This window comes from Thermobia domestica, chromosome 6 (genome assembly GCF_964235325.1).
Source record: "Thermobia domestica chromosome 6, izTheDome1.hap1.1, whole genome shotgun sequence".
Taxonomy (NCBI): domain Eukaryota; kingdom Metazoa; phylum Arthropoda; class Insecta; order Zygentoma; family Lepismatidae; genus Thermobia; species Thermobia domestica.
In genome coordinates, this window is record NC_137459.1 from 76,251,657 (window position 1) to 76,277,409 (window position 25,753).

At 35.2% G+C, this 25,753-nt stretch overlaps 1 protein-coding gene across 1 annotated transcript in view; it reads left to right on the forward strand.

The window, feature by feature from the left end:
- Window positions 1-278: 278 nt before the first annotated feature.
- LOC145688062 (prestin-like) overlaps window positions 279-25,753 on the forward strand; it is a 136,300-nt gene continuing 110,825 nt past the window's right edge. The window contains exon 1 of the mRNA XM_081761769.1: window positions 279-554. Coding sequence (XP_081617895.1) covers window positions 532-554 — 23 coding nt within the window. The 5' untranslated portion in view covers window positions 279-531. The remainder of the gene's footprint in view (window positions 555-25,753) is intronic.

The following is a 25,753-nucleotide window of genomic DNA, read 5'->3' on the forward strand; positions in this document are numbered from 1 at the left end:
GCAATCTCAACAAGATTGGGAAACGCTGCTCGAACGCACTTGGTTTGAGAATAGACTTGTAGAAAATGCAGTTGTTAAAAATAATGTTTTTGGAGGACATAAATTAAAAAGAAACTAAACTACAATTGTTTATATTATGAAATCAATATTTCCTTAAACATTTCACTATTTCAATTTTAATATCTGTTCTAGGAAATGAGGGAGAATAAAAAAATACTCGCTTCCCTTACAAGTTTGCGGGAGAATGTGAGACTTGGCAACATTGGTACTTAATGGCAGCGAGTGAAAGGCATGCGCACTTGTCACTTGGGGACCAGAAGGACCATATGACATTCTACTGAAACAAAAGCTGTATTTTGTGCATGTGTACTGTTTTCAGTATTACTCTTGTTGTTACCGGGTTCACACGTGAAATATAGGTGGTTGCGGAGAGTGACTTGTGAAGGAATAGGTGGACGTTCGGACTAGAAGCGAGGATTCATGATTGACGCTGTATGTTGTTGGAGGTGACTTGTTCTACAGCAGCAGACGATGGCAGATGAACAGAGCGAGAGGTGAGGTTACTCGAGTCGATTTCTGCAGAGGGGTGGGAGTGAATAGCTTAGAGAAGCAAGCGGGATGAATGAATTTGTGATTGTTGACACGCTTACAACTTCTGTTTGCACTTACATTTCTCTTGACATTTATTTTCGCAGTGCTTCGTTTCGCTAACAGTAGATACATAGTTAACATCAATCACACTTAACAATGTGAGTGACGTTTTAAATGTACAGCACTTTTATGCGAACATAATAGTTATTTTCTTATGTTTCACACAGAGAGCAAAATGTGATAGAATTTTGTTCATTTTATTAGTAATTCGTGGTTCAATTTTCTTTTAGATTTTACGGCTTTTTTCTTGCATACTTAAATATATTTATTTGTCTTGTCATATCTAAAACTCGAAAATAATTGATTTTAATTATGTAAGGACGATAAATAAGCATGCGTGTCCTTTTACATATATTCATTTTCTTTTCTCATTCCTTTCCAGTTCTGTATCTTTTCATTCTGCTTGTCACTGTTTCCTTCATTTGTTGCAAGTTACACTATTCGTAAATACCCTTATATAGTGGCGGTTTCAAGTTTTTAATTTTTATTTATGTTTTAAAGGAAAGGCTCTTGGTTCCAAATCAATATCACGTTGATATAAAGTAAATGTAGTAGGCCTATAATATACCCAGAACGAAAATTTAATTTCGGTTCTGATAATGGAAGTGAAAGTTTGTGAAAGGTTAATTTATTGTAATTGTCGCTTATAGGGACGTTTATTATTAAAATTGTTCATATATGCGTTTTATTTAAGCGGTATCACATCGCCGTTTGCTACACATAATCCTAGAAATGAGATGCTAACGAAAAATTGCAACGCAAAATCTGATTCATCTATGATCATAGTTATCGGGGTGACTATTTTTGTAACAGAAAACAGCCAACCATTGCCTTCCCTTCATGACACTACAATTCTCTTATTTAGTCTTGCACACAGGCACGTAGCCAGGATTTCGTAATTGGGGGGCGTGACATATCGATCAATCTAAACTATTTTACTAGCAACATACCCATATTGGTTTATGAGAACAATAAAATGAGGATATGCTAGTATGGACAATAAAATGGATTACTCTTGCCTCAAAATTCAAAATGTCTCAAATTGTTGGTGATTCTCGGCATTTCTTAAGTTCTACCTAAAACTATCTTATCGAACCGGTTTCTATATCGTCATTTGTAGTACATAGGATTAGCATGGAGATAGATGGAATTCGGAATGCTTCGTTACAATAATATTCATTTTCAACTTAACTCCTTCCTCCCGTTTCCTCCACACAAAACCCCTCAAAAGAAAGAGTAACTAAACGCTTGTTGTAGTTTTATATTTTTGACGCTGATTCATCTTTTTCTTTCGTTTCTTTTTGTTTAATCCTTCCTTAATATTTTTCATTTCTAGATCCAAAGGGGGATCCGGACCCCCCGGACCCACCCCTTGGCTACGTACCTGTTGCACACAATTAAAGCTCATTGACGAATCCCCTCGAAAAGCCGACATTTCTCTTTGTATATGTTAGGTTCTCAAGAACACAATCAACTACACAACACATACCACATACCAAATTACTGGAAACTCTTTATGGAACTGGCAACAGACACCAGTCTATTTGTAGAGAAATCTGCTCGATGGGCTCTCGAAGCCCAAGACCCGAGTTTATTTTTCGGAAAGTAGATTAGTAGCTAGAACAGGGGATTTTCTACTGCCCTAGTTATTTCATGACATTGGCCCAGAAAGATAGTTTGTTTCCGTACGCTCTCCTCTGATGCATCGAAATGAGAAAAAAATTAGTGTTAGGTAGAAAAAAAATAATAACGAATAATAATAATAATAATAATAATAATAATAATAATAATAATAATAATAATAATAATAATAATAATAATAATAAAGTAGATCCCAGTAACATTGGATGCAATATGAATTAGAAAATGAATATTTGTGTGAAATTAAGCTATTTTGCTATTGTAAAAAGGTATTTCATGGATAGCGTAATTCCAATTCCCCCTTTCTTGATAATCACAAATACAAAATTTAATAATAATAAAAACTTTTATGTCCACATTCATACCAGGTATCAGCTTAAGCAAATTGTAGAATCTCGAAGTTACGAAGTTTTAAAAATATAATTGTGTTATTGCTGTACATATACTGTGTGTCTGTGTGTGTGTGTTCTAGGGTATATATGTGATTGTTTATACAGGGTGTTAATGAGCTATACCGACAAACTGTAAGAGATGATTCCTCACATTAAAATAAGAAAAAAATATGGACCTATGGCGAAAAGTGCATACTTTCAGAGCTAGGGTTGTACAAAATCGCGAAAAAGCTAAATTTCAACAGACCCTATTTCAAATTCCAGAAGCTGTGGATGGTGGTCCCTTTCAGGGTAAAGGAAGCCATGCATACACAATCCAAAAGTGCATATTTCATAAATTTTCAATAGGTGTACACTGTATTCTCCACAGGGTGTAATTCTCAAATATGCTCTCAATAGAGTTTTCAGACATACCCTGTTTTCAAGGAGGTTCAAAGTAGGCAAGAGGTAAGCCTTAACAATAATGGATATCCAGTGCTTAGGAGGGAAGTATGAGATCTTAGGAATCGGCAACTCCATGTTTCCTTGTGTTCAAAATAACATGTGATGCGATGTATTTCGTCCTGGTATATTACACGTTTTCTTCACTTACAAGCGTGAAAGGAAACATCGCACTATGCTTTTTCCTGAGTACGAGAGACCATGCTGCTGACGATCCTTAACACTTCCGACCTCCTGTCAAAGGATTCCATGTTCACTGCTATCAAGACTTACCGTTTGCCTGCTTTGGACCAATCACAAAGTCAGAGCATATCTCAAAATTCGGTTGATGGCATATCTGGGAAGTTCACCCTGCAGTTCACTCTGTACACCCTTGAACATTAATGAAATGTGCATTTTTGTACTGCGTATGCATGACTTCCTTTATGCTGATAAGGGCCACCATCCACAGTTTCCCGAATTCGAAATAGGGCCTCTTGAAATTTGGCTTTTTAGCAATTTTGGACAGTCCCAGCTCCAAAACTATACACTTTTCGCCATAGGTCCATATGAACATTTTTTTCTCATTTTGATGAGGAATCACCTCTTACAGTTTGTCGGTATAGTTCATTAACACCCTGTATATGCAGTTGTGTCTGTATCTGTTCTTGGATTGCCACAGTCCCGATTTCGACGAAAATATTCTGCATCCTGAGGTAGCTCTGTCGGGACTTTAAAAGGTCCGGACCAGTAGCGTAATTTTAGATTTTTCCGTGAGGAGGAGGGCACATGACGCCCCTCATCTCAACGTTCTGTTTATTGATGAAGTTAGTAATTACTCTTATTATTAGTGTATTATTATTGGAACTTCGTTTCCACATTATCATACAGGCCTTGTATGATTTAAGTTGCCAACTTCCTTTTTCGATTAGATAAATATGATTCACTTTTCACTTAAAAGATTTCTATTACTACAGAAAAAGGACCACTGGTACATGTCTTCTCACTTCCATTAGCTATATAGTGTTCCTACATTTGGTTTCGAAAGGAAGCAACCCTAGTGTGTTCCGAGATGGCGTCAATGGCGTAATTTCAGCCGTCTCTCTCCAGGCTTCATATCAGTGGTGTTATGACCTTAATTCCTTGAAGAGTTGCCTCAGGCCTCATGGCTCTGTATTTCAACACATAGTATGATTTATGTCATTGAACTCACATCGGAAAAGTCGAAGGTAATCAAAAGAAACTAATTATTACTAACCGATTTTTTCCAATCTTTGATCCATCTTTAGGTTGTTAGTTCCACGAAGTGTAAGTGTAATCATAGGTAGCATACAGCCAATTAGAGACTCAAATAAAAACATTAGTGAAAATTTCGTTGAACTAGGCCAGTAGATTCTGAGTTCAATTCTAGAGGCGATGTATATATCCACGCAGTTGGTATACAATTTTATCAAAGGCGGTTCCAGCTACCAAGGTTATCTCGTTTCAGTTGTTTTTTTTTTTCTTTGGAAAGATATCTTAATATGGTCTCTATTTCTAGATATCTTGATCAAACGAGGTTAAAACCCACGCACCCCTTCCTTAGCGTACGCCCCTATATTCACACTTTTAGTTTGTTTGAGAATCCCGAGTAGCCTGTGGTTTAACACAGTTAATGCTGATGGAGCAGCTTAATGTATAATCGCCCGAAATATATGCAACCAATTATACATGACTGCTTTTAGATTGTATATGCTGTGTGGGTTGCACAGGTTCTAGGATATCGTGCTTGAAAGGATGTTACATACAGAAGAGTTGACGATGTCTTTTTTGACGTTTAGTCACAAAAAGGAAAGAAAGAATGCATTTTCTTGGAAATAGAATCACTTTGAATAGCTGTAAAACGTTAGAAAAGAAATTCCTATATGAAGTGATTTTTTTTTTTTTTTTGATTGAGTCAAGTACATGTTATTATAGCCGCATTAATATTATTTCTGAATCTACTTGAAGACTTAGTTGTCTTTAATTTGTTAGTTACTTCAACAAAATATCTTCTTTCGACGGAGATGTTCTTTCTTTAGTTCTTTTCGAGCTGCATTTTTACAATAGAACCAATATTTGTTGAAGAATCTGACGACTGGATGCTTAAATTTCGCTGACGATCTCTAGATAGAAACATAATAATATTCTGTAACTTTACAGCAAAATCGCGAATATGCAGATAAATGGTATTGAGTGTGTTGTGTTTAAAAGACTTAGTTTTAGCATTATGTCGACGATGTATTCTCTCTCTCTCCGTTACTGTTTATGCGTATATAAGGTTATCCTTAGCTATGGACTGATACATTAGTTTTTCTTACACTGTTCCAGGCTAGTGAAGACTAACCCTTTTAGGAAATGAAATAGAAATCATATGTGCTATAGTTAAACCAGCGTAGCAAACTGCTTGGTTTCTGGGAAGTTCATATTTCGTGCTACATAAAAACAAGATTTGTCAGTGTTCGAGGAAAAAACTATAGTCAATCAAAAGTCATGTTTAACATATTAACTTATTTCCGGAAGGAAGAAAAAAATAAATGGAAATCAGGTTGTTGATTGGTTGAAAATGACATGGTTTGTTGCGGATATCATAATGTAAATGGTAAATCATAGGTTGATCCAAGCAAATAAGCGATTGACGATGCTAGTGCTATACGCAGTACTGTATAAATGCAATAGTGACACGTAAGTCAAACCTAGTGTTGCCCTCGAGACGAGTCCAGACGGCACGAAAAATAGTGTCAACCCCTTCCTACTCATACCCCTTGGAGAGTGTTACTCCCACAGTATTTTTCCACTTGTAAGTCATATGTGTACAAAATTTGAAGTTCCTCCAGACGTTTCAGAGTACACAAACATGCATCTATTTATATATGGATAGATGTGCTGTACGAGTTGTCATGTCTGCAAACAAAGATCTAAGTAGAATAATCAGCAATGAGCAACGCCTCTCCGAGACACCTGACATGACCATTCTTGCCCAAAGTTGGACATAAATGTCATCCAAACTGTCACAAATCATCTCAGAGGCCTCGAGAACTATGAATTGGATATGAATATCGGTTGTTTCCAATTATTTTTACACGTCGCTCCTTTCCACTCCATCCGTACGGGTGCTAGGGTTGTCCTAGACCATTAATTGAGCTTGGCCTTAAACGCCATCAAGTTTGTCCTAATCAGCCTAGCGATCCCGAAAACTACGGATTCGACACAAATATCGGTTGCTTTCAATTATTTTTGCATGTCACTGCCTTCCCCAATAATAGCTGTTAATGGGGGTGAACTTGAACTTAAACCATTTGGAGTGTCACTATTCATTTAACCGACTTCCAAAACTATAGATTTTATATTAATATTGCTAGTTTTTAAAATTATTTTTACATATCGCTCTCTTCCTTCGTCCCCTAGGGGTCTAACCCATACAGATTCTTTTTCAGATTGTAAGTCATACATGTACTAAGTTTGGTAGGAATTGTTACAGGCGTTCCAAGGTTACACTGAAACATACATACTCAAATTTATATAATAGGGAAGTGTGTAACGTGCGTTAAGTGATGGCGATCTAATACCGCAACGTCACTGGCCGAGGAGGAATGAATAGCCCCCTCCACAAATAATTTTCTGGCAGAAATTATATTAGAATTGCATAGAACAATTGATTCTTTCAAAATAGTTATATATGCTTAAAGATCTAAATCCTAAATAACAACCTATGAATCACTCTAATATTATTCAACGATTAAAAGGTGAAATGATTAAGCAACAGGGCCGCCCACAGGGGGGATGTATGGCGCAAGCTGCGCCATTGAGAAAAATTTTGGGGGGGATTTTACTCTACTTTCGAACTAGCAATTTTACTGTCGGAATAGCATTAAAACACGATTTTGAGAAACTAATTTTCAAAAATTTTCCGGGGTGAAGCCCCGCACCCCCTGCTTCGATACTCGATGAATGAAGTACCGCGCAAGTAGCCGTATGAAAGGAAAGGTTGGTTCGTTTTAAGAGAGAAGGGCCGCCCACAGGAGGGATGAATGGCGCAAGTTGTGCCATCGAGATGAAAATTGGGGGGGAATAAAAAAAATTGGGGAAGAAGTTTACTCTAATGTCGAATAAGTAATTTTGCTGTCGTCAGAATAACATTGGAACACGATGCGATTTTTTAAAATCTTGAGAATGAATCCCCCTACCCCCTGCTTAGAAACTCTATGAATGAAGTACCGCGCAAGTTGCTATATTAAAGGATGGCGCCAAGTTCTGGTGAACAACAGTTACAAACACTTAAGGAATCACTTTCAAATGTAGATTTGAAACTTGCCTATGTTGTCTGTTGAAAATTATAAAGTAGTTTGACATAATTGTGAGCTAGTGGTAACCATACAGACAACAGTCAAGTTTCAAATCTAAATTTGAAGTGAGCCAGTGAGTGTTTGTAACTGTTGTCCACCAGAACTTGGCGCCTATTTTTGTGATTTCAATTCTTTTTAAGGCCACTCGTACTTGGCTCTTTTACAGGAATGTTTTTCGTTGGATATCACTTCTTTTTGTAGGCTAATTTCGAGGATATCATTTTCTTTTGGTATCAAACTCAATAACTTGTAACTTGCGTCTTACTTTTCATGTACAAGGGAATTACATCAATATTTTGTAAAGAAAAAATAATAATACTAATTGTAAAAAAGAATACCTGTGCCATACACAGTGTGTAGAAGTTTTTATACCCTTCAATATCCTTACAGAACATATTTAGTATTGTACACTACCAAGACTACTAATAAAAGTAATGTCATTTTTATAATTACTACTGCCCCTACTACTACTACAAGCATTCTATAATACTACTACAGGAAATAAAAACAACAACAAAAATAACAATTACTAGTACTATAAAAACTACTGTTACACTGGGCAATTGTTTTTAGAGGACTTGAGTTTTGAGGAGGGAAGTGATTATTAGTTTTGGGGGGGAGTGCGCCATCAGCTTTGGGGGGGATGGGCACCCCTGTTAAGCAATGTTCTAAATAATGCGATTTAATTACAATTTTTCTCAAATTTATAACGAACAATAATAGTATAACTGTTTCGAAAAAATCGAGTAATTTATCAAATTATCCAATTTAAATTCCATAGACATAAAAGCAATCTCCTAATATGATTGATATTTCGAGCATTTAACTAATTGATCTTTACAAGGCAAGCTCCATTAGAAGCAAGATCAATCATCAAAACCAAGATATAATACGTATACAATCTATTGGAAAACTATTTAACCACTAATTTCAAGAATAATACATAAAATTTAATAAAAAAGCACTCACTAAATACAATTCTTAACTGGTATCACACAACAATATTAATTTTGCCTTTTCTAGTTTCGCGAACAATTACTTTAAGATAACTATTATATCCAAAATTATATAATCACTTTTCACTAAACTCGTTATTACAGATTTTTTGTTCTGACCAGTTTGATTTCAGCCTCACAATTGAAGCTTATAACTCCTGACGTAAATTTCGAATAGATATAGTTCTGTAGATTGGCACAACAGCGCTATAGTCGGCCTATCTCCCCGACATCTATACAATTCAATACGCCAACTTTTTTTTTTATCAAACTCATTACAGACATTTGCCCTTAGGCCAAAGTTTTTGACTATTCAAAAATTTAGCTAATATTTATATGAATATAAATTGATCGGTGTCTGGCAGTCTTAAGATCAAAATTATTAATTTTCCAAATTCTAAATAGTTATTCTAAACCATTTATACGAACTATTGATATTAGTACTCCACATTTACTATCAAAACAAACATAATGAAACCAAAGAAAATAATAACCCCCCTAATAAAACATTCACACCACTTAGAATCTACTTACAACATCAAATCATACACCATACACCCTCTAGCACTAATTACCAATCAAATATTAGTATAGTCACTATGTCAGATCACTTCATCTCATATATATTTTACAACTCCTTTCATTTTGTTTTTCTTATTGTTTTATTTATATTTTTTTGTTTTTCCAATTATAGATACCAGTCTAATTACAATCGAGAGAATTCTTAAATAATACAATTCACTTACTTCGATTCAGGATTACAAGAAATTATATACATCGTTTTATCCTTTAGGATGTAGGAATATTGATACATACAAGAACAGCCACGGACATTTATCAACAATACATATTTTTAGACCTGGAATACAAAAACAAGTATTAACATACAAACACATTAAAATATGTTAAAATTACAACCCCTTATCACAGATTGACTTTTGACTAGTTATATATGCTTAAAGATCTAAATCGTAAATAACAGCCTATGAATCACTCTAATATTATTCAACGATTAAAATATTTGGAATTAGTTAACTTTATTTAATATTTTCTTTGTTATCACTTTGAACTTTGAGAAAAAAAAAAAAAAACATCTTTTATCCTTCGATCTAAATGTTTCTTTCATATTTTATTATTTCATCCGTGAAGCTATGTGAATGTTTTTTATGTACTACTAAGGTTCTATATTTTTTAAAAAGAGCTAATGAACTATAATAGTGTTAATTATTTCCACGTGCTTTAGTCATTTACACTTATTTACTCCATGTCGAAGATACACAATGTGTTAATTTTTCTATTTGAAAAGGAATTAACATACGTATATGATCGGCATTGTTAATAATTTCTACAGAAGAAGCTGGTAGATTGTCAACTAGTTGGTTTTATTACTAGTTTCACACTTACGTCTTAAAGTAACAAAATGTATTCCATGGAAATTAAAATTTAGAATCAGGGACGGTGGTTTAGTGGCACAGATCTCATCTCTGGTATAACGTGTCGTTGATTTGATCTCAAGCTTCGTGAGTTTATGGTGGACATGTGCATCATGTCTGTGAGTGTCCTTAGGATTTTTCTGTTTCTTCCCACATTCACATTCCACCAATTAGCTCATAATAATTCATTTCCATTATTTATTCGTCTCATTTATCCTAAAGGGAATAAATTGCTTACATTTTTTTTAAAAAAATCAAAAGATCCAATATATTTCAATTAAAAATTTTCTTGTAGGCCTTATGTCTGGAGAACTGCATATAGTATGGCCAAACCCAAATTATCAGTTAACTCAGTATGATGTGCTTATTCCGCAGAAAATGTGAAAACTCGAATTAGGGGCCGTTCGAAACTGTTCTGGCCCCTGATCTAAAAACTAATTATTGCCCCCCAGGGTCGCAATATTTTGATCTACTTTTGTTTTTCTAATTCCTTGTTTCAAAATTCCTTAGTCTTATGAGGTTTATAATACGCTATGGGAATTTTAGCATATTGTATCTTTCGTTTTGTGGTGCACTAATTGTATCATGCGGGTAGCTCCAACGTAGTGATGTGTGACACGGAGGAAGAGCAGAAAGGTGAGTGTCCAACAGGTATGAAGAACAGAACCGATGCTCAAATTATTAACTTCAATTGAAAGTTACCATTCGACGGAAGATACCTCTTCTCCTGACAGCAGGAGTCTTCATTCTGCATGAGAACGTGAAACCTCGGCTGTAGCAACTGTAAACTTCAGAACTTCTGCTGGAAAAATGCGGACTTCACTCGTAGTCCTGACCTGGTACTCAGCTATCACAATTTACGAGATATGATCAAAAAAAACTTATACTAAATATACAACTTGCTGAGCAAAGCAACGTTTATTTATAAAACAATAATTGTGTGACAGTTTCACCAATTAACTGAACGTATTAGCTTTATCAGACACTGTAAAAACAAGAGAGTTGCATCCCAATATAACAGAATCCCAGAAAATGGATCTGAATGCTGATTGGCTGATTAAAACAGATTCAGCCAATCATAACAAAAGTTGTCAAAAATGAAACTAAAGACTGAAGATCCATTACCCTCCCTGGTCCAGTGGAAAACTAAGCTACAAATTAAGCTTTTCCAAGAACTTGCCCCACTGTTCGTCAATTTTAAGTCCTGTATTCTAATTAATAACACACCTTTTCTCTTTTTCAATGAACCTGGCCTCCTTCCACATTTTATTAACGTCCTTTATTTCCGTGCTAACACTTCAATCTCGCACTAATTAATATAACCCCCGTGTAACTCACGTGTTTAAAAATGGCATTTCTTTCTCTTTCCAATTTCACTTCATCTTGGTGTTGTTTTAACCGTTCTTTTAGTTTTTTCCCCCTTTCACCAATATAACAACTATTACAATCATTGCACCTTATCTTGTAAACCACTCCTCTTCTTTCCATAAGCTTCTCTCGGCTTTCTTCCTTCTCTTCTTTCTTTTTATTTATGCGTAACACCTCCAATAGTCTCCTACTCCCTTTTCTGTACGTTAAAACGTTCCAAATTTTCTTTAGAAATTTCTCTTGATTATCTCAGTATCTTCTCTTATATTTTGTATTCCCCACCAAGGCTTCTCTTCCTCCCCTCCATCTTCTTCTTTCTTATATTCCTTCTTCTTACTATTCTGGTCCTTTCTTCTTATCCTTTCCATCCTTAGCTTTCTTTTATCATATTCGTTGGTCTCCAGTTGATTGTGAAATTTCTCTATGTCTTCCTCTGCCTTCCTTCTGTCTCTACTAATCCACATGATTATATCCTCCATATTTTCTGTGAAATTTCTCTTTGTTGATCGATCAACATCGCTCCTTTTATGACAGAAGTTCCCTGATGCACACTTCTTCTGGGACCAACTTGTCTCCCTGGTTGCTTCTTTTCATATCTAGAATCACAATGACCAATTCCTCTTCTATTTCCAATTCCAGTTATATGCCGTTCTCTTGATCTTCTACTTCCCTCACAAATTTGGTAAGTTGTGTCCGAGTACCTTTCAATATCTCGAAGCAATCATCGACATAACTGCTGAAAAACATAAGCTCTCCTCCTTTCATTTTGGCTTCCTTTTCCTACCGGTTCATCACTATCACCACCAATACCGAACTCATTCTGGATCCTATGCTCAGGCCCTCCTTAATCCTTGCTAACCTCTCTCTTATAACGCAGAAACAGTTCCCCCATATGGTATTCAAGGCTTCTTTGAGCTTTTCTACACCCGAACAATGTATTTTCTTTTCTTACATTTTCTCTGTCACTGCTTTCACTATATGCTCCCTCTTGAAGCTCGGGAACATTGTTTTCACATCAATGCTAAACAACAGCGTTCTACCCTTCATACCTCCCATGTTTTCCAGTGTGCCCTTAAGCTCCTGAGAATTTTTAACACTATCACTCTCCTGATCTCTCCTTAAAACTTCAGCTATCCTCTTGACCTTCTTTTCCGACGGTTCACACAGATTCCCTCTGCAGTCAAGTACAGGCCGAAGCTTTATCACTTCCTTATGTATCTTGGGAAATCCTTTCATTACTTGAAATCTCCCTTCCTCATTTAAGCCTGCTTGGCAACCTTCTTACTTTAAAGAACACATAACCTATTCTTTTATTTCTCTCCTTAACTCTTTTTCCCATATCACTTCATATGTCCCATCACACAAATCATTTAATTATGTCTTATACCATTGCTTTTCCAAAACTACCACTGTACCCCCTTTGTCCGCTTGCTGCACTATTATATCCTTTATCTTAACTAATTTTCTAAGTGTCCCGCTTTCTTCTTTTGTAAGGTTTCTCCCTTCCTTTTCCTTGTTTCTCTTAACCATCGCCACAGTCTTTCTCCTAATTTTGTCACTCTTTTCTTTATCTTCAAGCTGGCTAACGGCCTGTTCAACAGAACAAATCAATTCTTCCACATTCAATCTGTCCTCTCTGATTTTGAATTTATGTCCTAAGCTTAATAACTTTTTTCTTCCTCTGACACTGATACATCACCAATCACTACCACGTTTTTGCCCAGATCCTGTTCAACCTCCTTGCGCCGTCCTGTGTGGACTTTCCTTTCTCTTCAAGTCTGTTCTGTATCTTTAACTCAAAACACATCTCCCAACTGTACAGTCTGCATGATAATGTCCCTGATAAAAATAAGCAAATCATCTTCTATTCTCTCTTTTAACACAGCCGTCATTTTTTCACGCTTCTTCAGAAAACGTTCCCTGACACGATTCTCATTCCATATGAGTTCCTTCTCCATCTTTCTCACCAAGTCCTTAAACTTCTTCGAATCACACTTTACACCTTTCTTTTCAATTCTCAAACTTTTAGATGTACACTTCTCCACTAGACACTTTCCCAGGAACCACACTTGTTTTCTCTTAAATATTTCAACTCTCTTCTTGTCCTTCCATTTGCCAATTCTCCTTGCCAGCACCGGAGTCAATCCAATAACCAACTGATTCATATTAGCTTTGCTATATTGAATAACGTATACTAAAAATACAAATCGCTGACCAAAGCAACGTTTATTTATAAAATAATAAATGTGTAACAGTTTCACCAACTAACTGAACATATTGGCTTCATCAGAGCAAACGTTGCTTTGCTCAGATCCGAAAATTTGCGGATCAAACGCGAAGTTTGGGGAACGAATTTCGCACTCACTTTTCTCATTTCCAAATCGGCGGTTAAAATACTTTGTACGGATCCATACGAGTGTTTAATTCTTCGGAAAGCTCTTGAATACACTGAGAAAAAAATGCAGGTGGCGTATTTTAAAAAATAGGTTATATGAGTAATTCCTGTAGTTTTTGGACTTAACGTACAGCAGACGTATAACTGAAAATGCATGTTTTATAATCCTTTCCGTATAAGTGTTCCATTTATACGTACTTTCCATGTGAAACAATATAGGCGGTCAGGATCTCACATACAAATGGACGTATATAACATATAGCTGAGGAATGTAACATAAGTATATGCATGTGATATACGGAAAACTGTTAGATGTCAGACATCCTACAACGGTATGATGTAACATCTAATGCCAGTGCCTATGTATCATACGCATAATGTATGCTCCGTACTCAATTCTGTAGTAAGCAAGAGGATACCGTATATTTGTATAATATACCGCTGTCCGGAGAACGCATCTTTCTCACTATAGTCATTCGCCTCCTTGAACGAATAATTTGTGCAACTGTTCGCACGTTCTCATTTGTTTTTGAAGTCAAAGGACATCCTGATCGTAACTCGTCTTCAACCGACTCATTTCTGTTATTGAATCGCTCACTTGTAAAGAGTCTTCAATGTTACAGCTTCATCGCCATATACTGATTTTAACATTTGGTGTGCTTCTTTGGCATTATTTTACAGCTCAAAACAAAAGTTAATGCTTGACGCGTTGCTCGAAATCCATGATGCGCAACAGACACTCTTAATACAAGCTCACTCTTCTTCCTCTGGAAGCCAGCTGACATGTTACAACTCGTTCACACTCCACAATGACTGTCTCAAACGTTCAGGCTACCGAGCTTACTAGTTGAAATGGATAAAACGTTGCTGTGCAAGTACATTAACCGTATTTTGTGATCATATCTCGTATTTCTTGCTTCACAAAAGACACTAGGAAGACAGTGTTTTACTAGTAATGAAGACGTGAAATCTGTATACAGAGCTTACCAAACTGGGAATATTCAAAATTAATGAAAGAGTAGGACAATTGCATCAATATGTATTCGAACTATGTCGATAAATCAGTGGTGTTCACCCCTTATGTCCATGACGCACCCCCCAATTGTCTATCCGGAGGTGTTCTTCCACGAAAAAAATCGATTAATTTTTACACCCCCTCAAACATATTTATACAGATTTTTACCCCCCCCAAAAAATATTTCAAGACGCAGTTTGCGTCATAGCCCCCATTTGTGGGCATCCCTGGATAAATAAAGGCATAATATCTGTTTCTGTTCATAGCAATTTTTGTTTTGACTAAAACTTGGTGCAAATGGAAGACTAGTAAAATTTAATTTTACAACCATATCTCGTACAAGGGTCGGTGATAGTTCTCAATATTCCTAATAAGCAAAGCTTGAACAAATAACGGGCCACAGTGACTCTGTGGTAAAGCGCTTTACCACTGGTGCGTGGGGTCCATGGTTTGATCCCAATTCACGTGAAATTGGCTTTATGGTGGACAAACACCGAGTACTTGGTCTTTCTCGGGTTTCTTATGTTTTTTCCCACTTTTCTTCATTACATCATTTCATTTATCATTACCGTCTCCCTTTAATCGTGGGAAGGAAAACTCATAAGAAAGAATAACCAGCAGAGCTGAATTGCATACTTGTCTGCCATGCTATACCGTACATGCACAACATAGCCGAAATTACGAAATTTTAACTTTTAATCTATCAATTGTCAGTGACCTTCCGACCAAGAAAAAAAAACATTAAATATATAAATATACAAAATTACATAGAAAGAACACAGACCATAATTGAAGACTAAACCAGTTGTATTACATAAGATGTAATCATGAAGCTTGACAATGCTTCTTCTGTGAAATTGCTCGTGACTGTTCACGTGACAAAGATTCTCAACATATTTATTGCAAACGGAACTACAGTAATTGCTTCGTAAATATTAATCATAATATGAATTTAAAAGGAACAAAAAAAAAAAGAAAAAAAAAAAGAAAAGAAAAGAAAAAAAGAAAGAAAGAAAGAAAGTTTTCAGTTACGCATTTTCTAACTTGTTAGCTGCAGTTTACAGAAATTATATTACGTGTAAATAAAAACACGAAGTTGTTTGTGGTTTGAGATCGTCGTGATAATTATGCTAATAATTACCGACAATTAAGATTTGAGCAGTATCGTAGCCAAATTCTACTTCTATAATAATCATAACTGTCGATTAACAAATAACTGGAATACTGTAACTTCCTATTTTGGGTGTGTTTGAAGAGTTTAAACATTGTGAAAGTGGTCCTTTATAATAACCGCCATGTTAAATGTATCATATATTGTAGTTATTAACATACAATAGCTTCTGTTTTGAAACAAGACAGACATGCGCGCCCGCAGGATTTTTCGCAGGAAAGGGAAAAATTTGTATCCTTTTTTAACAGAATATTTGTGACTTTTTGACTGGGGGAGGCACCCGTCCTCTTGTCATTTCTAGCGTCGTCACTGGTTCTCTTCGTTACCATTAGATCTACCATATTTTTGTACTTCAAATCTACTAAGGGGGAGCAATCTTTCTCTCCCTAGCAGTAGTACCTGAAATACTGGAATTCATGAATATGTAAATGTTACTCATATCAATAAGTTAACTTTCGTATTTCCTAGTTAGTCATGAACATAATTGTTTTCGGTCTCGTCCACAGTTTACGCGTATACGAGAAATGCAGTACCTCAACCTCCCATACACCTCCACACTTTAGGATTAGTAGTTCTGTAGAGCATTTCTTTACTAGTAAGCAGAGGCGTCACGGAGAGTCACTGGTATAAGGCTTATCTCTCCTACAAAGGGTCCCTCGTTCAATATTACCTCGTACCATGTGGGCTTTGTGGTGAACAATTATCGTGTTTGTTGGTTTTCTGGTAATTTGGAAATGTGTTTTTAGTATTTTTTTTTACAAATCTTCAGGCCCTCTTTAGTTGTAGAGGTCTGAAGCGATTACTTCTCCCTTAATACGGGTATGCTATTAACTGTCTGTAATGTTGCATTGCTGACATTATTACTCTTTTAATCAGCAGTCATGTCTTGTTGGAAAAGATCATTTTGATCTAAACAAAGGTTGTCCGGAAGTTTAATGACGTTGTTTGGCTCTCTTAGCTGTGATATCTGAAATGTTGGAATTTTCCGAAGATGTATATATTACCCCATATCAATATGAGAAACTTTAGTACATATTTCTAACTAGTCAGGAACATACCCAACATTTATATTAATGAGTCAGCCTGAAACCACGAAAAATGCAGTTTGAGGGGAGTTATATTTTAACGCCGATTGTCCACTACATATAAGATCTAGTACTTAGTTACCCAACAGTGATGTTTTGAAAATAACAATTTCGGTGTGTGTAGTTGTTCGTGTAAAGATAGCTTAGAGCGCAGCCGAAACTTAGCACGCTGATATGCACATGATTCGCAGAAATAGACCAAGTTTACATAAATATATATGTCCAGTGTTAAGGAGGAAAACAACATTTATCCGTTACGGAGTCTCTTATTCATCATCATCACAGGTATTCTGCCATTATTGTCAGGCCACTTACTGCAACTGAGAAGTTTTCATGCTCCACGTATTCAGCTATCCTCTTCGTCTTCACATACAATCTTTCTGTTTTGATATCATCTATCAATTGTAATCTCCGTCGCCCCCTCCCTCCCCTTCCTGCCACCATACTCTCTAGCACGTTCTCCATAATATAAAGACGTTTTACAGTAATGGTTTTCCGTTAAAAAAAAGTGTGTGATGCATAAACATTGTTTATACCACGCACACCTTATTAGGGCAGAAACTGTGCATAAATAGCAAAATGTTGCACAATTTTTGAAACAAGATGTTATGGGATTTTCAAACGCAGGTAGTTTTCCTTCCAAATAACCGTCTTTGTACCACACATACCTAATAAGATTTGCAAACCTGAGAGAAGAAAACTTACTATGAATTAGTGATTGGATCTTAATTATATTATTACGTAGATGAAAATTTATGTTATAATTGTAGAAAAGAACAATGTCAGAAAAATGTCTCAAGAAGTTTTTCCATTGCCTAAAGAAGAACACATTAAGAGGCTGAATCCTACTAGTTGTTATTGTAGGAATGATTTCTATTTTGAGGTACTCTTTTGTTTTTAAAAAGGTTCAAAAGCTGATTAATTGTGAGCACTTCACGAATCTAATAACAAAATGGACTTAGCAATAGACGCTGGGCTAAGTACTCCGAATAGTGAGAGGCGATGGGACTCATTTTCACTAAGCACTCCGAGGTGCAAAGACTTACTTTAATCAAGCATCCCGTTAAAATAAGTACAGAAAGGGGTTTCAAATTGGTCTGCAACCTTCTCTTAGTAACCCCTGCCAACTATGATTGTTCTTGGCTAACTACAGAGCATTTCAAATCAGAAGACATTTAGTAATTGTAATCACGATATTGTTCCGCCATTTTGAATTTTGTAATTTTGACATCAAATTCTGAATCAGCTGTCCTAAAAACCCCGTGGCAGTATGTTTTCTTGTATATTAAATGATTGTTTCCTGTCTGTACTTGAAGACCACCCCTAACGTTCAAAGGGTGGTTTCTACCCTTAAACCCGCACCATTGCCGAAATAAAAAATACGTGTCGATTATTTTTCGATGTTCTACAAGTATGCAAAGTTCATTGAAATCGTTGAGTGACACTTCCGTAAGTCTCCTTGTCAGTGCATGAACATGGGAGCGTACGTATGAAGAATGCAAACGCCGTTCGTCTAGGGAGCCAGCTATACAATACTGCATATACCGCGTAATGGGAACAACTGTGAGATGCATGTTGGAAACGAAAATGTGTGTAGGCAGTAGTAACACAAAAACAAAACTGCATTGCACAGTAGAATATAAAAGCAGGTTGTCCACATATGTAAGATAAACAGTAACAATATCAGTACCACGCATGAGTATCAACATTACATTACTACGAAAATACGGGTACATAAGTATGGACGACTCTAAAAGTGCATTCCCACCTGCAATTCTTCCTTTCGTGCAGAGCTCCTCCGTGGCTAAGATGTTAGCGTACGCGCCTTTGGCGTGGGAGACCCGGGTTCGATTCCCGGCGGGAACTCATGTGGTTCGGATTCCACGTTAATCAGTAGGTCCACGTTTCATATAGCCTCGCTGCTGAACGGGACGTTAAACTCAAATCAACTCAACAAAACTCTTCCTTTCGTGCAATAGTAGGCAACCCAAAAATTGGGGCATTGGGGTGGTTGTGAATTAGAAAGGCATTGGACCAAACCTCAATTTTATTACAAATATATCAGTGTGGCAAACTGCAAATCAGAAAATAAAATAAATTGTTAAGAATGGCAATGTTATTATCGTGAGGACAATAGATGTCATAAAAAAGTTACAAAATAATCTTACTTAAGCAGTTCAAGCAAGATGAATGGTAAGAAATAAATATCAGAGGAAAGCAGTTTCTCTCTTTTTTTAAAAGAAAATCTCGTAAAAATGAAAACAAAAGTTACATAATGTAAAGGTTTATTAAAAAAGCCTAACAGCACAAACACAAACATCCACACGAAACGAAAAGAGAGACAAACACAGAATAAGACACACTAGTGGCGTATTAGACTTGTCCAGAAACTTTTTTCTAATGAAGAAATAACAATATGAAATGTGAAATTGCCGAGACTTTACAAACGAGAAATTTTACATTTTTGGCTACCGATTACCTCGAAACCCTGATAGCCAGAATTAGCCTGGGATAAGGGACTTATATTTCAAACAATGACAATCTCAGCAAAATGCAGAAGTCTTTTAGTCTGAGAGAAAAAATGAATGAAATCTCTAATTTCTAGTTCTATTAATCTTGTAGCTCTGAATCTGAGGCAAAAGAAATGATAGAAAGAAGGACAATGAGTTATGATTATTTTGTAGAACTTCCCATTTTAATGTCACAGGGATTTAATCTTCTGATTTGCTTAGTTGTGAAAAATTATGGATTATATTGCTTTACTATGTATAATATGTGTACTGTCGCTGATTTGTGATGACAATCCGAAACAGAAGTGAAAGGTAAATTACAGTAATAGTTTTCTATTAAGGGGGAGTATAACTACTTTTATTTTAACAGTTGTTTCTGGACTTAAAATTTTTGTTCGGTTTCACCCCTTCCTCCTTAACCTTTGATACGGAAATGAAAGAACAAATTTTGATTTTGATTGTTGATTCCAGTATATTTCAAGCATCATTTCTCGAATCTAGGTCTGTGCGATATGTCGATATATCGATATCGTATATATCAATATTGATATATCAATATTCGATATCGCAAATATATCAACATCGATATATCAACATCCTAAATTTTCGATATCGATATTCGTGGGGCGATCAATAGGGATGCCCTTACCCTTGCGATGGACGAAGAAATAAAACTTACCTTTTACAATAATGTCTTCTAATGAGAATATCTTTATGACTACAAGTTGCAATGTAAATAAATCCACTTGCAAATTTGCAATATTATATACTGTAATTTCTTAGCTGATAGAACTTTTCTGTTACCGAAAAAGGAAACAGAAAAGCACCTGTCAAAAGCAAGTGCTTCGAACTTCGATCTAGAATTTATCATAAGAAAGTTTTTGTTAGTATCTCTTGGAGATTTCCATCTCTTTTGGTTTTTGGGACCGCTCATTGACAAAAAGTGCACACATGACCATTATATGCAGACATTCTCTTAGGCAGAGTCAGAGATTTTGAAAAGAAAACAAGCTATTATTATTATTATTATTATAACGATTATTTTCAGATTCCCATCTCTTTATCTTGGATAGGAGGCCCACAAGTCTGGTACGCCGCTAGTGTCCCTTATTCTGTGTTTGTCTCTCTTTTCGTTTCATGTGGATCTTTGTGTTTGTGCTGTTGGGCTTTTATATTAAACCTTTACATTATGTAACCTTTTACTTTTTTACGAGACCTTTTTTTTAAAAAAAGAGAGAAACTGTTTTCCTCTGATATCTATTTCTTACCATTCATTTTGTTTGAACTGCTTAAGTAAGATCAATTTGTAACTCTTTTTGTCATCCATTGCCCTCACGATAATAAAATCGTCATTGTTTACAGTTTATTTTATTTTCCGATTTTCAGTTTGCCACACTGATATATTTGTAACAAAATTGAGGTTTGGTCCAATTTCTTTCTAATTCTTAACCACCCCAACGCCCCAACTTTTGAATTGCCTACTATTGCAGGAAAGGGAGAATTGCAGGTGGGAATGCACTTTTGGAGTCGTGTATACCTACAACATAACCCTAAGCAGGGTGGAAACATGACGCTCACTCCCGGCAAGTATGAGATAAGAAGTATCATCAAGAAAAATAACATAAAATTCTTTTAAACTATAAAACAGTATCGTAGCCATTATATTTTGATCGAATTATTAATACATGCATTTTACGTTGTAATTTTTAAAATGCCTTCTCTATTACCATATAATATGTTTTATACCAATCAAAGGTGTTCCTAGAACAGCGTATATTATGTGAAAACTTCAGCACTGCATATATATATATAATTTTCTGTTTAAAACTCTTTTCACTTGGTTTAAATGAAGCAAGGACAATGATCGTATCACATTTTACGTGATCTGAAAACCCGGGACAATCCTCAATCATTATCTAAGCGAAAAAGTTCATTTGAACATAGGCGTAATTTTCAATTGTTTGAGAGTTACATGTTATGCTGCTTATTGTTCGCCCTGTAGTTAATCTGCAGAGGTGAAACCTAGCACATTTGGAAAATGATAGAATGGCCTTTACCTCTTGAACTCACAATTCTACGGAATTTGAAATTTTTTTTTCCCTATTTCAACGATTACGTGCATTTTCACACGGTGCAATCTCGCACGGTGCTCATTATCGAGCAATTTCACACGGTCCTGGTTATCGCATTAATCAGTCAGCAGGTGTGGTGCATTTTCACACGGTCCATCTGCAATCACGTGATTCACCCTGAAACTCCTTTCACTACAAGGGGAGGGAGGACAGAACAAGTATGAACTAAGTAAGAACAGAGAAAGAGCAAATACAAGTTAAATATGAACAATTGCAATTAATACTAGAGAAGCTAGAAAAAAGAAAAAATTAACAAACACACGTTATAATAAAGAAGAGGAAAATAATTACAAAAATAAAATAAAACTAATAACGAAAATAATAGCAAATTAAAGTACATGAAAATAAAAATTCAGAAAAACAAATAATCTTGCGAAAACAGACTAAAATGTGTTACTGGTTTCCACTCCAAATTGATATCATCTCTGCAGGTCGACTTTCAAGGCATTCTGCAGCTAAGTTGATCAAGATCTCTATTTTCGGAAATAATGTATGGACAATAAAGTCATTCTCCACACCAAAGAATAAAATAAGCACTTTGTTAATGAAGTCGGAACCCATTGTTTAAAAATAGAAAGATGAGTTAAATAAACTTTTATTTTGTGATTATTCTTTTCCTGTTACTGCTTAGTTATCTCTGCAGGTGCTTATGGCCATGGTACACCTGTGAATCATGTCATTGGAGGGTGGGGGATAAATAGGGTATAAAAGAATCGCCCTTGATGTCTAATTCCTTAATTTTAGTGTTTTCGTTGTTGGGTGAACATAGTGATTCAACGTAGAAATGGAGTTTATAACAACTAGCAGAGGTAATCGTCTCTTAGTTCATGCAGGGTTCCAGTACTACATGCAGAGAGAAAACAGGGATCATACAGTATGGGTAAGTATCCTATTAATAGAATTAGGATTTTCTGTAAAAATTCATGTTTCCTTTTTTTATGTTCTTAATTTCTTTTCTTTTTGGGGGGGGGGGCGCGAAGGCTTCATATAATATGACTAGGCATCGGATTTTTATGCAAATGCATTGTTTGCTTGTATGCATCTCTGTTAAATTTGGTAGGGGTTTCTAGAAATAATAATATAGTCCGAATTTGAAGCTTTGTAGTGCATATAAATGCATATTTCAAAGGTTAGAGCATATATTAGTACTCAAGAGCATATTCAGCACATTTTATAAGTTTTTATTTCAGATGTATGCTTACAACATGGAATAAATCCAGTTTTAGTTTATATTTTCAATACATTTACATGCCTATGCAACGGAAGGGCTTTTTGCATGAGAAGATGGAAGAATTCCTAATTTATAGACGACCAATAATGTTAGAAACCGATCACCAGAGCAGAAATGCCCACAATTACCAAAACGTTAAGAGAAATCTGATAATAATAATGACATTGTAATATCGTGTCGACATCAATTCAGAAACAAGAGATACGAGTATTGCTACTCAGTGAATGCTTAGCTCTAGTAGGTGAAGTTCGACACGAGCTCCGGTCATTTTCTGGTAAATTCGGGCACTCCTTGAAAAAAAAATGACGGATCTTATTGGGAGAAACTCCAACTAAAAATAATTGAAGCCATGGGAAAATATCTCCAAGGGTTAAGTTTTAATTTGCCAGAATACTATTGTTTTTATTTGCTGATTTCTTTGTTCTATCTTGTTCTTTGTTATTTTAATTTCTGCTTACTTTCTTCATTATTCTTTTTGTGAAAGTGAAACATTTTCTGAGCTCTCCTTCTCTAATATTAATTGCAATTGTTCGTATTTAACTTGTATTTGCTCTTTCTCTGTTCTTACTTAGTTCATAGTTGTTCTGTCCCCCCTCCCCTTGTAGTGAAAGAAGTTTCAGGGTGAATCACGTGATTGCAGATGGACCGTGTGAAAATGCACCACACCTGCTGACTGATTAATGCGATAACCAGGACCGTGTGAAATTGCACAATAATGAGCACCGTGCGAGATTGCACCGTGAGAAAATGCACGTCACCATTTCAACTATCTAAAAGATAAGATTGTGTTTACCAAGAAAACGCCTTTTTAAATAACATGGGAATTTCTTCATCCCCCTTTAGACCCCGTATAACTAAAAATATTCACTTCTGGCAATGTTCCTGCATATTAGTCCCAGAAGGCTTCAATCATGCTAAATTCCATCATTGCAATCTTGCCGGAAGTGCTTAAACATTTTGGGGTGTAGAAGATGTTCCATATAAATAATATTGGATAGATTTTTCAGTTCCCCATAAGACCACTCTAAATTTGGAAATTCTTATTTTTGGTGATTCACTTGGATTACGCTTACGAAAACGTAGAAGCACACCGAATTTCAAGTCTTTGTTCCAATTGCAAGTGCCTAAAATATGAGATTATAGACCCATAAGAAAGACCATTTAAATAACATAGGGAATTTCTTCGTTTCCCCTCCAGACCCTCTAAAAATTAAAGATATTCACTTTTGGCAATTTTCCTGTGGGTTAGTCCCGGAAAGCTACAATCATGCCAAATTTCAACTTTTCACGTCAACCGGAAGTACCCCTTTATTTTTATATCTGTTCATGTATTTTTATATACAGAGTGGCCCTAAAGTGGGTATACAGACAGACCTGTTTCGGTCAAGTATGACATTTTAATTTATTAAGGTAATAAATTTATTTTCTTTGGTTTGTTTCAAGTTTAAGGCATAAGTGAAAAGAAATTAGGAACAAATAATTAAGAAGATAAGTCAATAACTGTATAAATAATAATAAGTCAGTGTTATAAAATACCTTGAGCCGATCAGTACGGGACTGTATACGTACTTTTGGGCCACCTTGTATAGTTAGGATTAAGATTAGAATTAGGATATCTTGTATTTATCTTGTTTCATTCACTATTTCTGTTAAGCCTATGAAAGGAACAGTTGAAACAAAATTTTGGCTTTCAGAATATACTAATTAATTCGTATTAATTTATGATTTTTAAGGCAAGTAAAGTTTACATTCAAATTCGTCACACTTCTCATCTTCGGTCTTAAAATGAAAGGAAAAGTGGTCAATGAATAAATTCATTTTACTACCGCTGATTTTGATTGTTTCCCACAGTCGCTTATAAGGCAACACGTGGAAGTACAAGAAACTCGTAAAGTGAAATATTCGTAAATCAAAGCCGAAGATATGTATTAAAAATTGATATTCTCTTTAACGTTTAATAGTATTTTATTTCTTTAATATGCGAACTAAATTATGTCAGTATATATATAAATATACCTAGGTGTATATATATATATATATATATATATATATATATATATATATATATATATATATATATATATATATATATATATATATATAATTACCGTTGTTTTCTCAGAAACGCATTTTATTAATTTTCATGTTCTTGTTTTATTTCTTTCTATTACAGGAAATGTTTCACATTCTGTAACATTTGAGTTCGCAGGTATATAGTGAAAGCTTGATTGAGTAAATTCTGCTTACACTTTTCAACTTCTAACGACTAATCTTTTAAGTTCAGCATAATGTTATTATAATGATTCAAAACCCATTCTAATATATTTATTTAGAAGCAGCATGCTTAATGCTTTAATAGCGACCACAAATCAAGTTCTTGGCATCATCATAATCTCGAATAGTTACAAGTTTGATTTATTGGTTGCGGTTTAGTTATGTCAGTCGGTAACATATTTATTGGTATAGCTTTGAAAAATTAAGACATTCAAGCTGCTGGATTGGTAGTATTGTTATTACATGAAGTTTGTTTAATATTAATATATTAACCGAGAATTGTTTTTTTAAATTTATGATATTTAATTTATTTAAATTGTAAACTATATAGGGGAGTCCGGGGCTGGTTTGCGAACTTTTGATTCTTTATTTATTATAAGCAGATAGTGCACTGTATTGCAATGTAATGGATGTGTACAGACAGACCAATGATTCTTCTAATAAATTCAATTTTTATTTTTGTTTCGTTGCTTACAGTTTTCGAGAAATAAATTTTTATTTCTTTTAAAATGGAGTATACCAACCGACCCCTAGTAAGGGGCTGGTTGGTTGATATTGTGGGGCTAGTTGGCATACTTTTTAAATATACCAAAACACAAACAAAAGTTGGATTAATTAGAAATAAACGTTATTTTTCTAAATTCTATTATATATATTGCAATGAAGTAGACTATTT